The sequence below is a fragment of the Clinocottus analis genome, unplaced genomic scaffold (genome assembly GCF_023055335.1).
Source record: "Clinocottus analis isolate CAN_PGR_092001 unplaced genomic scaffold, fCliAna1.0.p SCAF_8, whole genome shotgun sequence".
Lineage (NCBI taxonomy): Eukaryota > Metazoa > Chordata > Actinopteri > Perciformes > Cottidae > Clinocottus > Clinocottus analis.
Genome location: NW_027176240.1, coordinates 17,297,950 through 17,313,873, shown reverse-complemented (window position 1 = coordinate 17,313,873; position 15,924 = coordinate 17,297,950). Strand labels below are relative to the sequence as shown.

Genomic DNA, 15,924 nt, shown 5'->3' with positions numbered 1-15,924 from the left:
TAACACTCACTTCTGTACACTAATATTGGATTTTGTAGTCCCTACACTACAATAGTGCTATGCCGTTTCTCATCTATGACCTATTAGTCTTTCCTCAATGTTGCTCTGAGAATATGGTATGAAGGTAAGAATGATGACTATGAAATAGGCATTGAAATACCATCATATTCCTGCTGGGGTTTCTGATAAAACATTAACACATTGGGGAGGTTGGAGGCCGGGGACAAACAGTGTTGGGCAGTGTGACAAAATGGGTGAGAACTTGTCATGCTTGGTAATTGTAAAAATTAAAACACGGATTGTTTAGTTGAGTTGCAAGTTAATCATATTTTGTATTTGTTAGTTACCATATTGACCGTGTCTTCCAAAGATAACAGCAGGCGGTGCACAACCACTTCCTGAATTGAAGTAGATTGGAAATTGGTTCGCACCTATGCCAAAAGAGGAGAAATGCTCCCTCCGGTAATGAGAAATGCATTCACATTTACATTATTATGTTAACAATATAAAGTTTTCTTATCGACATTTTCTGTGAGAGCTGATGTTGGCTATGGATAAGCCTACACTCAGGAATCACCTGGTTTGACTTAGAGTTGGAGGATGTCTTAATCCCAGTAGCTTCACTGCTCGAACGAATGTTGTCAGTAAATAATTAACAAAGTCTTTAAAAGATAATGTTTTGCATCTCGTCATGTGTTAAAGACAGAAGATATGATTTATTTAAAGGCACCTTTGACGTAAAATATTTTTAGGTCTCAACACTGCCAGTAAAACGAGTAAATGTACTTATTGATCACCATACACCACTATCTCAGACACCATCATTTTAGATGGGATGAAAAAAAAAAAGCAGGAGCTTTAACACGCATTAAACAATGGTTAGCCCTATAAATATATTTAACTTGGCAGCGACAGCGCTTGGTAATTAAGAGTGAGCATAATTAGCAAACGCCCACTCACTTAAGTGGGAAGTGAGTGAATGAAAGTACTTATTTACTGCAGCAGGTAAACACAGGGTTCTTGATGGCAGTCAAAGACATGCAAAAGTAATTGGACAAAAAACCTATACATCTCATCATGATCTCACTTATTTCAGCTCGTGATATGCTAAAAAGGGAGACTGGTCTTTTCTTCGTCACAGGCAGTTGTTTTAATGCAAATAACATGAGTCGTATTCTTCAAAACAAGCTGTTATTTATTTTCAGTTATGCAAACTTACTATTTTGTGTCAGTACATTGATGTCAATGAGACATATGTGTATGTGTGAGCAGGCTAGTGGCGGTAGACAATTTCTGTTTGATAAAGCGTATCAAGTCGAGTCTTGTCCTGTAAGTGTAATTCAGCCTCTGCACTCAGACTGGCAACGCAGTCAAACTAATTAGCTGAGTGAATTAGCAATGAGCACAGGAGCTGTCCGTATTCATACACACTGACAAACACAGACGTGAGAGAGGAGGGGAGTTGCACATGTATCCAAAGCTGGTACAGATGAGCATCGTCAGAATACAATGGAGCATTTCATCTTTTCTTGTCCTGTCCTCGAACGTTGAATTGAGGCACTGACAGCTCACTCTCTGCAGAAGCATCACATGTATTTACAAACATGTAACACCGTGAGGTTTCTTTGCATCTGCTGCTTCGTCACTGTGATAGGGAACAAAGTATAGCAGGGTTGGGAAAAGGATAATGACCAGTGTGGTCAGAAAAACACAGGTCTGTCAACCAAGACACCAGTGTTTGGTGTGGTTTCATCACCTAAACCTCACATTTGTGACAGTTTTCCTAAACCTAATTACGTGGTTTTGTAGGACTCTGGTTACTTCCAGAATGTGGTGAGTGTATAAACAGTAGTTGCTGATAATATATCAGGCTAAACCTCCCTGAACTAGTTGAGTTATTTGAGTAGAGCAACTATGAACCAGCAGTTCCAACTTATGACTTGTACCAAAGCAATTATAAGCTGCAATAACCAATAACTTTGTACACAGTTTATATATGTTGCTGTGTACAGAGTCAAGTTATGTATATTGCTTTGAGTAGGATACTTCAGTCGCAAATGATCTCAATTTAGGTAATGACTGTGAAGCAATTCAGAATTACCTTTATTTTACTAATCAATTGTAAAATGAATAGATTTTAAAAGTCTAACACCATTTCTCAGGAGAGGTTTCCCGCACACGGTTTACATTTCAGGCCTCGGCTAAAATCACTCACCCACCTCCAGCTCCAACTTTTGAATTTGCAAATTAAGTTTTTTGTAAATCAAGCCTTAAACAGATGTTAATTATAATAGCGTGCACAAGCCCTGCGTGCTGCGGACATTCATTAAATTAATGCGATATGGAGGACCACCGGTCGTTCATGAATCAGCACTTCTAGCTGTAACAGCAAAGGACATTCAAGATTACACTGACGGTTGCTTACAGTGCATGTTTCTGATTGGGGTCATTGTGGGGACATTGTCCGCAAAGCTGGTAGTTATGTAATTATGAGTTAGATAGAGTTAAATACAAAACACTCTGATTCTAATGGTGGATTTAGGAAGCAGCCCTTGACTAGCCCGAGCTCATTCACCGCACACTCAATCAGCGGTCTGGTGCTGAGTGTGCGGCGAATGATCTCATGTCCGCAGGCGCCTGAAAGCCATCTGCAAAGGACACGAATAGCAAAGACGAGGCTTACTCTGCAGCATGCCCCGGTGCAGGAGATAAGTGTTGGGTTTTTGTATTGACTTCAAACCCGTTTGTGCAGGGTGAGTGCTCAAAAGAGTGATAAAAAAAAAAAAGATCACAGCCAAAGCAAGTGCACAGACATGACAGCTGTGAAGAGAGAGGAGTCTGACAAATGTGTGTGTGTGTGTGTGTGTGTGTGTGTGTGTGTGTGTGTGTGTGTGTGTGTGTGTGTGTGTGTGTGTGTGTGTGTGTGTGTGTGTGTGTGTATGTGTGTGTGTGTCCAGGGAGTAAAAAAAAACAAGTCAAATCTATTCCATCACTTTGAGGAGGTGTCTCAAGACCAGTGCAAACACACAATGTGATCTGGGGATGTGTGCACAGATCAACAACATAGACATGTGAACAAACAACTACTCCCACGCACTGCATGGTTCACTTTCACTTTAAAGATTATGATTCTAAATCATTTACCATTTTATAAATGTGTGTTTTATTCTAAATGTGGCGAAAAAGTAGTTGAGAACAGAAGCTACAGAACAATACGCGCTTTCACGTCAGTCTGCGAGGCTACGGAAGTGCGCGCGCCTTCAAAGTAAAAGCAGTGCCGTAGTAATGCGTTCATGGCGTTCATTACTTATTTTTCCTGTTTGATTGACCTCACGCCGGCAGGACTGAGAGAGCCGTGAGACGCCAGGTCTGAACTACGTTTGGAGAGATTTAAAGCGATAAGACCCTCCCAATGCAAAAAAAAAAAAAAAAATGCAATAAACGCATAGTTAACGCCGTTAAAGGATTGCCAGATTAACGCAAAATGAACGCGTTAACTTGCCCAGCCCTAATTTTGTATGTGATATGACTTTAAACCTTCAGGAGCTTCTCCTGGTGCTCTATGACCTGGAAGCAGAAACATCTTCCCTTCTGGGAAGCCTCTGCCTTCAAAAAAGTCCATAAAAAAAGAAGAAGCTCCTGCCGTTTTGTGACTTTTTAGCTCAAAATAAGGGGATTATAAGGATATGGATTGTTTTGTTAGACTCCCACAAGCCTTACATTTATGTGGATGTTTTTGTTAGTAAAATCCGACTTTGTTAAGGGGTACTTATCACAGGTTTAGTGAAATGTTAGGTCACTGCAGCAAGTTCAAGGAGGTACGTAAGTACTTAAATTTAATAGTTACTTAATTTTTTTCAAACCATATGTATATTCTCACAAGGGTTACGGTATTGTAGCATTTTAAATCTAGTTAATAAACGTTATGGTTGTGGAGATTAAGTTCATGTTTATAAAAAAGAGACTTTTTTCATAAAAAATCAGGCGCTGGGGTGCTTGGGTGAGAACACGAGATGAACTTCTGAATATCGCGTTTTATGTTTTACAAATGAAAAATGCATTCCTTGATTTCATGGCCACTTGTGAGGCAGCGGAACAAACCAACTTATCACCTCCCTTTGAGTTATTATGGCTAAACTATGATTAGACAATTGCCTATATATACATTGAGGAACAATAGAATTAATTCTGATTAAACGCAGGTCCAACATGCATTCCCATTTTAGCTCCTTTTTTGGTCTCCTGAAGGAACTGATAAAACTCAAGAAACCAATCATACAACAAGTGTCACGCTCAACACTGCGCGTCCTTTTCTTCGGTCCTGAGCAATGCACCTGCCATCACATAGTTGCACTCCCCAGCAAGGCGAGAGTTCTACACTCCACTTGGGTGGAAAAGCTCACGCGAACATTAACTGCGAGCGAGCTGTACCCAGCAGGCCGTTTGGCAGTGTAAGGAGTCCTCTCTCAGTACACTGCACACAGGCACTACTAATACGCATGTCCCGGAGAGCTCAAGAGCTCACATTTGACATCAAACTCAACAGTTCGATGTCGATCGCATGAACAAATAGATGGAGACACACAAGCAGTGTGTCTGTGATAGAACACAATGTTGGTGAGAACAATGAGCATTTGAGTCGACAACTTTTCTGTGGGTTTCATTTTTACAAACAAAACCAGACGGCAGCCTGGCAACCAAACCTTTTTGGATCCGGGCCTCCATTAGAGGGGCGAAACCTCCAGGGCAGGACAATAGATCAGAAGCGTCCAGGAATACCTCTACCGCTGCTCTGTGGCTCAGTGTCAATGATTAGGGCGTTCATTAGGATGGTAACTATGGCATGTTATTACAAGTTCTATTATATATGTATTAACTGTGACACAAAGTGTATTCACACACACACACACACAGGTTCATCTTATCCAATTCAATTACTGCCGGTAGAAGATATGGTTTACTGTGATCAATTATTCATAACTCAATAAAGATGCAGCCCACAGATTAGCATGTTAATCTAGTCCGGAGAATCCCTCTAAATCCCTTCCAAAGATTACTTCTTGAGTTTATGTGACATCATCGCACGCTATAATTAAGTTGCTTTTGGGCAGAATTAGGCCACCAGTCTGTGACTCGCTGTGATTAGAGTTTAATTCCTTCCGCCCTCATAGCTGCACATGGAATTGGATTCTGGAAGCGTTGGAACATCGCGATGAAGCTCCTGACATTGTCATTCAACACATGCACGTGTCTTTTCACGTGTCAATATTCATCGTCATTCCTCATTATAGGACATTTTGAAATTACAGCTTGCCTTCCCGTTGACCTTTTGGAAGATTTAGCTTTGATATATGTTTTCTCTCACCTTGGAAATAACCTCAAATGTGTTTTTTCCCATCTCATGTCAAAGACAAGAAAAACTCTGCGAGACTCACACATTTTGTATTTCTTAGAAAGACAGTGGGCTCCTTTGGCAAATTCTCAATGAGACTTTGCGATGTCAGTGAGGAGGAATGGCGATATGTAACGATATATTTCTCCATCGCTGAATGCCAAATGTTCTGTTACAATAACTACTTAGCTACATCAGAGTAACAGCTTATGTCCAAACGAGAGAGGCATGCACAAGCACTTTAACTGCTCTAAATGGATAAAAACAGATGCGCTGAGCTAAAAGCACACTCTCTGTCTACACCATCCCCTGTCCTCAACTCCCAAGTTCATATTCTTCTCTCTGATAATCCCTCGGTGGGAGCCGGGGATGATGAGGCACATCGCGGTTTGAGAGAACTTTCAGGCCACTACAGTAATACATGTGGTCTAAAATGTAAGTCAGGAAGCTACTAGGTAGGTGCCCCTTCAGGTGTGACAGGGCACTGAAATTAGTCAGGATCTGTCAAGGTCTTTTGAACAGCTCGTCAAAGGTCCTCATTGCCAGTAAATCTTGACCTGAGTCATTATTTGGGATTTTTTTTTTTTGCATTTATTTATAATCCGTTATTAATCCCACACTAGGGGAATCATTCTCTGCATTTGACTTATCTTTAGTAATTAAGAAGCAGAGGGCTGCTGTGAAGCGCCCAAGGAGCAACTGGGGATTCAGTGTCTTACTCAAGGACACTTTGACGTGGGGAGAACAGACTTGTGGTTTCAGGACGACCACTAAAGCCGAAGTCAGATAATGATATAAGCTTTAAGATTTTTCAAAAGTCTATCAATGACAGGCAGTTTTGAAGCATCGAGCACTAACAATTTGAAATTTTGGGAAAATATATAAAAGAAAGTTAGAGCAATAACTATTTAGCTACCATCAGAGTATGAAGCTGGAGCTCGAGTAAGCAGTAAACTCAGTTCAGCATGAAGAACGTAAACCAAGAGAAACCGCCTGCCGGGTTCTGGACAAAGAAAAAAGGATTTACAAATGGACTTGATCAAATGTTGTTTGTTTAATCTGAAGTGTACAACCAAAAGATTGCACCTTGCAAAACCACAGTTTGTTGTTTCTGCACATTTTTGTTGGAGGGGATGAAGAAGAATCTAAATATATTTTTTTATCTGGTGAACTTTAGAGGTGCTGGTATGATGATTTTGTTCTCTTTGTAGAGGCCAGGCCTAGCTAGCTCTATTGCTAACAAGCTCATCTGCTAACTCCTAGTTGGCAATTGGCTTTGTGAGCTGTTACAAATTGATAACACTGACTGTGGATTTGATGCCGTTGTTTTATGCGCTTTTATTTTAAAATTGGTACAATGGAGAAGGTTCTGTTGGGATTCATTTATTAAAAAAATATGTTGTCTAAATAAGCTTAAGTGCATGGTCAGTCAGGAAGACTCTCTCTACACTCTCTCTACAAGATTCTGCACAGTTTCCTGAAGCCAATCACAACGTTGCTGTCACACTTTTTAAATGTTCTCCGGTCCGCGGCTGTCAGTGTCATTTCAGCTCAAATCACATGGACTCTCCTCCACCCCAGTCACCTCCAGTCAGCATTCAGTCTTGTTTCTCATTCATCATCGGGTTGCAAATTGCCATCCTTAAATGCCTTTTCAAAATCTAACTATGTGTCTAAAGTGCAGTTGTGTTATTTGCAGGTACAAACTGTTCAGGCTAGAAAGCTAGCCTGTCACTCCTGTCTCCCCAGTGTCCAGTCATTATGCTAAGCTACGCTAACTGTTAGCTGTATGGACTTCCAATTTAGCACACATAATACATGTAGACACATGAGGAGTATATCCATTTTCTTTTATCTAACTCTCGACAAGAAGGGCACTGAGCTAGCATGTGTTCATAAAAAAAACTGCTTGTATGCCTGCGAGCAGAAGCATTCTGATTGAAGGCAAATGAGCACCGTTGTCTTATTTTCCTATTTATCTTGAAGTGTGTCTGGCCTCAACATCACATCTATATGGTTCACGGATGATGTAACTGTTTTGCAATGAAGCAATGTTATTACACTGCCGTTCTCCTGCAGCGGCGTATTCACACTGAAAGGTCAAAGCAACGTGACCTGTGACGACATGTCCCAGGCGCTCAAGGTGGCCAGCACTTTTACAGCGCCCTTTGGTGGAAGCGGACACATTTTTAAGTGCCAGTCTAAAGAATCCTGCAGCAGCTTTGATTACGTCATACCATACGCCTTCAAAACCTGTGAATGAATGGACACGATTACCTGCAGCACAGTTCAAACAAGAGAGTTCTTCGGAATCAACATGGAGGCGCTGAGAAATTAATTCAGACAAACCCCTGACTCTGTGGGACCCACATCTCAACAGGGTGACATTTCTGTGTGGACACAAGACGAGACAACAGGAGGAAGAGGAGCACCTTCAAATTTCACCACAGGTTCAGATGACGCACAGCAGAAAACAAAAAGTCAGCAGAGTTGCTGAGTCGCAGGCATTTCAATGACTGTGGGTCATTTGGGGAGGGACTTGACCACTGCCAGGCCTTCTCTTAAGGATGCAATTTGACTTTTGTGGCACTTTGGATTCTGTCCTATATGGACATTAAATTAGATTAACCTGTGGTGCTGTATGTGACCTGCATGCTACATGCTGCAAGTGAGAGGAGACTGCGAATAAAAACACTTGCTCAGTGTTTAGTCTTTTCTGCAAAGTTGATACTGGATTGTGTAATCCATGTGCTGACCTCTATACACACCTCTCTCTCTAAATATAAAATGAATGTAGGTATAGGCTACTGCGTCATCTGGCCATTTCATTTTTTTTATTTGTGTTCTGTCAGAGGACCAGCAGCTCTGATTTAAAATGTCTTCAATGTTTTGCTCTGCGTAAACTTGTCGTCAAACACGAGTTCACGTTGAAAGCAGAGCCCGGTAATGCAACGTTTGCAATCTGTCCGGTGTGACAGCCGCACACTGACCCGGTTGCAGCGGAACAGCAGTCTCGGGGTGGGTTTTTGAACTCTCGGCGCGAGGAGGAGCGCGCGGAGGAGCGCGGCGTGGACACCGACGGTGTCTCGTGCACAGCACGCGCGTCTCAGCACACCGCGCGCAGCACCATGCTGGGCACTAAGTTTGCCTCCACGCAATGAATCCTGCCAACGAAACCAGAGCTGAGAGAGCTGCCGAACATTATATTTTTGCGGTCGGCACCTACAAACTTCTCGCCTTTGCCATCGGGACCATTGGAGTGTTCGGCTTTTGCAACAACGTTGTTGTCATCATACTTTACTGCAAATTCAAGAGGCTCAGGACGCCCACCAATCTGTTACTGGTCAACATAAGTTTGAGTGATCTGCTGGTTTCGGTCATCGGAATAAATTTTACTTTTCTTTCGTGCATCAACGGCGGCTGGACGTGGAGCCAGGCGACATGCACCTGGGACGGCTTCAGCAACAGCTTATTTGGTGAGAGAGATGACACAGCACGTCATCACTATTCTCACATAAACGTTTGACTGGAATAGTTCAAATTGATCAAATTGTGATATATTCATGTCCCTTAATTAGGGCATACATGCATATTAAATACATGCTATTCTGACACAATTTATAATATGAGCGAACGCTGTCTGATATCATGCTATGAATTGGGAGAATAGTGAAATAAATAATGCATGCGATAATTCTTTAAAACACGTGTTAATATAGGGAACATAAAACACCTTTTTAAATGGATACACCTCTCTCTCTCTCTCTCTCTCTCTCTCTCTCTCTCTCTCTCTCTCTCTCTCTCTCTCTCTCTCTCTCTCTCTCAGCTTATGGAAGGTGTAAATTCAGTTGACTGACCCTTTAGTCAGTGATGAGCTGCAGTGAAATCAAACGACCCTGAAAACCCTCCAATTAAATACTGAATGTTTCCTGACCGCATGCAGTGTTGTCGGTGGTGTGGTTTTTTTTTAATGAGCACATTGTGCAGTATTGCGCTTTTCCAGCTTGCACTTCACTGTGAAATGATTGGCCATTTATTAGCATAACAGCCGTGTTCAGCAGGGAAGTGAGAACAAACTACTCAGGGTCACCGTCCAGGTTCCCCTCCTGCAGGGATCCAGGGGAGGACGTCTGAGCGCCAATGAGCTCATCAGGGGGACCGTCGTCCACTTCATCCGTCGTCCTGTTGTCCTCTATTTAACATTGGCTTCTTTTTGCAAATGTTCGGGACATCAACCCTGCCCGCCTCTGTCATTCCCCCACAACAGGCTTGCTTCAGCTTCAGCGCCGACTTAGTTGCTTCTGCTTCATGGAAATATGCCGCTGATGAGATTTTTTTTTACAACAAAAAGTGTGCGAAGTATACGTGTAAGCGTTTGATGAAAGTTGATGTCTGTGTTACGGACGTGGATGACGACATTGAGCAGAAAGGATGAGGTGTCTTCTGTGCTGCTTTGGCTCAGAAGGGGAGGTGAGATTTAAATCAGACAGTGACATCACATCGGTAGAAATGCCCTGCGCAGCTCAGAGGTTTTCCCTACAAAGTGACATTACTTTACACGTAAAACCCCGAGGGCATGAAGTCAGCCAACGGCGCGATTTGGCACAAACATCACAAGTTTGGGACAAATCCGACTTTGCCAGCACCTTCACCTGCATTGGATAAAACTAAAATACATCCCATAGCTTTGTCTGCGCTGGAGACAGCCACGCTGTCACCTTTCCACCTCATCATATTACTCGGAGGAGGTTGATGTCAGTGTGCTAGAGAAACACACACGCACACACACACGCACACACACACACACACACACACACACACACACACACACACACACACACACACACAGCAACAAAACCCTGGCATGCCTGTCAATGCTGGTCCGACCTGCTGAAACAGTAGCTGGGGAGCTGCGGCTCAAGTCACCAAATCCAGTGTGTGTTTGAATTTTGGGTGTCTGCCCTTTCCCCTATGTTTCTCCCATTACTCAAAAGATGGCATTACAGACAGAGACTAAAAAGGACATGTGTGTGTATGGAGTATGTATGTCTAGAGACATGTAGATAATGGGTGTGTGTGTGTGTGTGTGGTGTGCGTTGATGAAAAAGACGCAGAATCAATGTTATATACTGTACCTTGATACACAAGTGCAACAGCAATTTAGGTACAAGACGGTACAAGACTTTGGAATCAATGCAGGTCTCAGAGGTGTGTGTGTGTGTGTGTGTGTGTGTGTGTGTGTGTGTGTGTGTATGTGCGTGCGTGCATGCATTCCTCAACCCGTTTGTCTATCTCTCCCTCCCTCCCCCTCTCCTGCCAGGCATCGTTTCCATCATGACTCTGGCGTCCCTGGCTTATGAGCGCTACATCCGGGTGGTCCATGCCCAGGTGGTGGACTTCCCGTGGGCGTGGCGGGCCATTGGCCACATTTGGCTGTACTCCCTGGCCTGGACGGGCGCTCCTCTGCTGGGGTGGAACCGCTACACGCTGGAGATCCACCGGCTGGGCTGCTCCCTGGACTGGGCATCGAAGGACCCGAACGACGCCTCCTTCATCCTCCTCTTCCTCCTGGCCTGTTTCTTTGTGCCCGTGGGCATCATGATCTACTGCTACGGGAACATCCTCTACACAGTGCAAATGGTAGGTCATGCTTGTCAGTTGTTTGTATATTTTATAAATAATGTATAAGCTAGGCTAATTTACAAAGTGAATTACTTGGTCGCTAAACCAAAACCATTGACTAAAATCTGTGAAGGAAACATTAAAGATGACTGCAGAAAGTGCCGATTGTGCCCACTAATAGTTATGACTTTATTAGTTAACTTCATCCGTTTTTTTTTGGTTTTTTTTGCTGTTTGCCAACAAGAGACAAACGAGGATGTCTTCAGAGCTTACATTCCCGCCGAACTTTCCTTCACCACTGAGCTACATTTCAACAGACATTTCACATGCTTTGATCTTTTCTCTTGTCCTGACTTTTCTCTTTTAATTCAAGTTGTTTCAGTGGACCACATCAACTGACATTTCAAATGCGGTTCGACTGCTTGAGAGCTGTTTGAGAGGGATCACATATTGTTTTTGGTGGACCGTGTAGCCCGCTTCACTGTCTTCCCTCCATGTTACAAGCGCCCGGAGCTCCCCGCTCACATGGCGGCAAGGGTTTGCCGGATGACACAGCGGTCGAGAGCCAGTTAAAAAAAAACAGAAAATGTTTCCCTTTAAGCACATATAATTTGTGTGCCACTTTCAGTTCATACAAATCAACTTCCTCTAATTTATTCCAGGTTGTCCACTTCATCACCTACACCATTACTGGCATTTCAACTCTTTTCAGCCTCTTTTTGCTTCATCTTCACTCAACTTTTACTTTGATAGACACTTCAACTTCATGCATTGCTCGCGCTCAAACTGAACACGGAGCTTCTCTTTAGTATTCGTATTTAAAGCATGCAGCTTTTTGGGTGATCAGCTTAGCAGAAATGGAAGGAACCATTCATAACTATGTTTTCACAAATCCCCTGAAACTAAACAATTGCGGTGTTTTCTGTAACTTTGAATGAGCCCTTCATGTCTACATATGGACTGGGTCCTCTTCATGGAATCTGCAGTGTTGCACCGCCATGTTTCTACAGTAGCCCAGAACAGTCAAACCAAACAGCCTTTCTCGTTTTTGTATGTTACCGTAAAGCCCCCATAATTCTGTGAGCCGCAGAGTGCAAAACTGTGACACCGGCAGCCGCCGCCTGACTTTTGTTGCTCCTATAGTGGTGTTCTTATGGTAAGGTTGGCCTCTGAGTGCGGCAAACAGCGTTTTCACGGTTTCGCACTGCTCACGTTACTGCACTCTTGGAAAGGGAGGAGTGAGGGAAAGTGCTGTCTTTCTGCTCTCTTTCATTGCGAGTTTCTTTTTTTCTCCATCATATAATGGGATTGTGCCTTCGGGGCTGGCCCTGAACAGGGGAAATTATTCAAAAACTCTTTGTTCCTCGGGCCTGTACTGATACTTAGAAGTGAGGCCTTTAGGTGTCACTGAAGACATATAGAAATTGTGAGCAGCATTTGCGTTCATATTCATGATTCCTGCAACAAACAAAAACTGTAGAAAGTGTGTCCCATAGAAATTGGGGAGCCCCAAAACTCTCCTATTTTTTTTTTACTGAGTATTTTGGCTTTATATATAGTAGTTGGCCTGCTCCGGCAAAGCCATGAAATCTCACTGCAGACTTCTGAAAAGCTGGAGAACTGTAGAACATGAACTATTAACAAAGAATCGGAGGAATATAAATAAAAGCAGACCTTTTGAACACATGAATAGAAATAGACGCTCGCTGTGATTCCATCAGAAGTCTTGAGGGAGTCTAAAAACTGCCCACCACTTTAACTGTATAGTGTCATCAGACACAGGTCTATTTATTGAGGCATTACAATGTCACCAAGTCTGTGGTAAACATGAGTTATGGAGAAGACAATAAAGCAGTGGTATGCTCTTCAATAGAAACATTCTCAATGCAAGTGTCTCTGTTTTGCTGAAGCTGCTTTTGTGAAGGATTTAATGTGATATAACTAAAACCTCTCCCTGTTGCAAATGAAAAGTCAAATACATTTCCCAATTCCCAATATACTCTGCTACAGCCCAGGTCGGTCTGGTATTACCAATAGCCAAATGTTGACAAACTGTGGGTAGGTATTGCACTTCACTGACTTAATGACTTCTCCCCATTTATGCTACTGTTACACTGCATTTTCACATTTCATCCCATATATGTTACTTCCACCTACATGCAAAGAGAGGATACAGATTTTCCCTAATCTCCGTTGTTGTTCAACAATGTGCAAATTACAAAGAGACATGGACATGTGTCCTTGTTCCTGTTCAGCCGAATTGTCTGTTTCGGGTTTGTCAACAAAGAAGTGCCAAAAACTGCACTTTCTCAATTTCCAAAAGTCCAAAAGTCAAAAAAGGATCCTCGTAGAGCCCTGTTTTAAAGTGTTGACAACGTCTATGTTTTTTTGTTCCAAATCACAGTGCAACATTTACCATTTGGCTGCAGTACAATAACAATATCCAACATAGTAATCTTTGCATAGGACCCAAATGCATTGGAGGTCATCTAAATTAGTTGTTCCCAATCTAGGGGGTCAGAAAGGGTCACAAGATAAATCAAAGGGGTCACAAGATCATTAACAGGATAGGAAAGAAGATTAGAAAACATCTTTCCTGTCAAAATAATGTCAGCACTGGAGGGCGTGCCTGTCTCCCACCCTTTCCCACCTTCCCAGCAACAATCTCATCACAAAACCGCCCGTCCAATTATTAGACCAACACCCCCGCTCATGAAAGCATCTTATTCTCTCCCGTTTCTTGTAGCTGTGCTCCATCCAGGACCTCCAAACGGTTCAGATCATCAAGATCTTGCGGTACGAGAAGAAGTTGGCTGTCATGTTTTTACTGATGATCTCCTGCTTCTTGTTGTGTTGGACGCCCTACGCTGTGGTGTCCATGTTGGAGGCCTTCGGCAGAAAGAACATGGTCTCTCCCACAATGGCCATCATCCCCTCGTTCTTTGCCAAGTCCAGCACGGCTTTCAACCCCCTCATCTACGTGTTCATGAGCAGAAAGGTTGGTACTTCTGAAGCTCTCTGAGTAACGGCTATTGACTTTAACTACTTCTATCTATTCAAGGTCAATGTATAGCCCTGCACACGATGGGACATCAGTAAACTTTGCTCCTATCCTCGCGGGTGAGGGTGAGGTCAGGGAAAAAGTTCTACCGTCAGAGCAGACTCATGTTTGGCTGGCGTCTGGAATATAATATGTCTGCTGGAGCGTTCCCATTGGCCACTTCCTGTGTGTTCAGTCGATTATTCTCCCCACCAGTGACCACAGCTGAACTCAGTATTATAGGGAAAATCAATGATGTGTGAATCTCCGCTTGTGCTGCTCCAGTTTGCTGTTTGAGTGGAAGAAACCACAAGTGTGTCATTTTTTTTATTTATATTTTTATTTTCATGTTTATATATATGTATAAGGGCATTTTTGCTGCGCTTTTAAACAAAATATTACAGAATTAAATTACCCAGAATGCATTAGACATTTATTTAGACATTCAAAATGAGAATAAAATCTGCCTCATAGTATCATCGTCTTCCTCTAAGTGTGTCAATCTAGTCTTAGTTTTCCTGGCGTCCTCACAGGCTGTTATCAAGTGTGTTTGACAGGGCGCAATTTCCTTATCTTACTCATCCCCTTCTCTTCTGACTCGCCCCCTCACAGTTCCGTCGCTGTTTGCTGCAGCTGCTCTGCTCGCGGCTCTCCTGGCCGCAGTGCAGCCTCAAAGAGCGCCCTCTGGCTCCGGTCCAGCGCCCCATACGACCGATCGTGGTGTCCGGGGCGACGTGCGGCGGCAGGGTCCGGCCCAAGAAAAGGGTGACTTTCAGCTCCTCCTCCATCGTCTTCATCATCACCAGCAATGACTTCCACCACCTGGATGTGACCTCCAAGGTCCAAGAGTCCTCGGAGGCCAACGTCTTTCAAGTGAGGCCGTTATGAGCCAGAAGGGACGGGACTTCTCAGGCCCACCACTCAGTATGCCTTAGGACCTAACATGCCAAACCGAACCAAAACAATCCTGTCTGAACCTCCCGGGACATTGCTGTGTGTTAGGTGGTACAACTAGTTGTAAATATTTCCAACTGTCAGCCCAAGACCTCAGCTAAACCTATTTCCTGAGAGTGTTTTGTTTCAGCAGGTCGTATGAAAGCGCAACATCTACATTATCTGTGGTGCGATAAAGATGTAGTTCACAACTAGTTGTGTTCCTCTTAGATACAGACTCACGCGTATTTGTCAAACATGCCACAACTGCAGAACTGTGTGGAGATTTTTTAGAAGCCGGTTGTGGACCCGAGTTTGGATCGACATCGACGGTTGGTACCAATCAAACTGCAAGAGTGTAACCTGGAAGACAAGCCTCAGCTCCTTAGACATAAACCGTGATACATCGAGTATGGATTGAATAAAGAGATGCTATTTTAAGCTAGCTCCTGTATCTTATCTCATTTTAATCGAAAATCTCGAGTGCGATGAGAGCTGTCACCGTGAAATGACATTTGGTGAATTTATATGAACGGGGACCACAGGAGTGCAATTAGATAAGAGGAAATGAGATTTGGACCTCGGTGTGCTGCAGCGACACGCTCCTTGCATAACCTCCTCGGCTGTCGGGTATGAATAGACTTGATGAATGGATGTCCGTAGCCCATAAAAAACCCTTAATCAGTGCGGACGTGTGACTGAGGGACTGAGTGGTCTTTGTCTTTAAAGCGTTTAGATAAAAGAAAAGTTAGGAGGGAGGGACTCTTGTTTAGTTTCTTGCTGTTCTTCAAAATAAATATAAAAAAGCAACTCACTCAAAATGTGCGTCCCCAGCGTATTAATCTATTCTTAAAGTATGGGTGAAGCAAAAATATCTGCTGGGAGTTTGTCACAACCACAGAAAAACACATTATTAATGAGGTGCTGCACAATTAAA

General features: G+C 43.1%; 1 protein-coding gene across 1 annotated transcript; it reads left to right on the top strand.

The window, feature by feature from the left end:
* Nucleotides 1-8,528: 8,528 nt before the first annotated feature.
* Nucleotides 8,529-15,378, top strand: opn3 (opsin 3). The gene is made up of 4 exons (XM_068568428.1): nt 8,529-8,868; nt 10,713-11,032; nt 13,761-14,012; nt 14,667-15,378. Exons 1-4 carry the CDS (start codon nt 8,550-8,552, stop codon nt 14,940-14,942), a joined length of 1,167 nt encoding a protein of 388 aa, XP_068424529.1. The 5' UTR covers nt 8,529-8,549; the 3' UTR covers nt 14,943-15,378.
* Nucleotides 15,379-15,924: the final 546 nt, after the last annotated feature.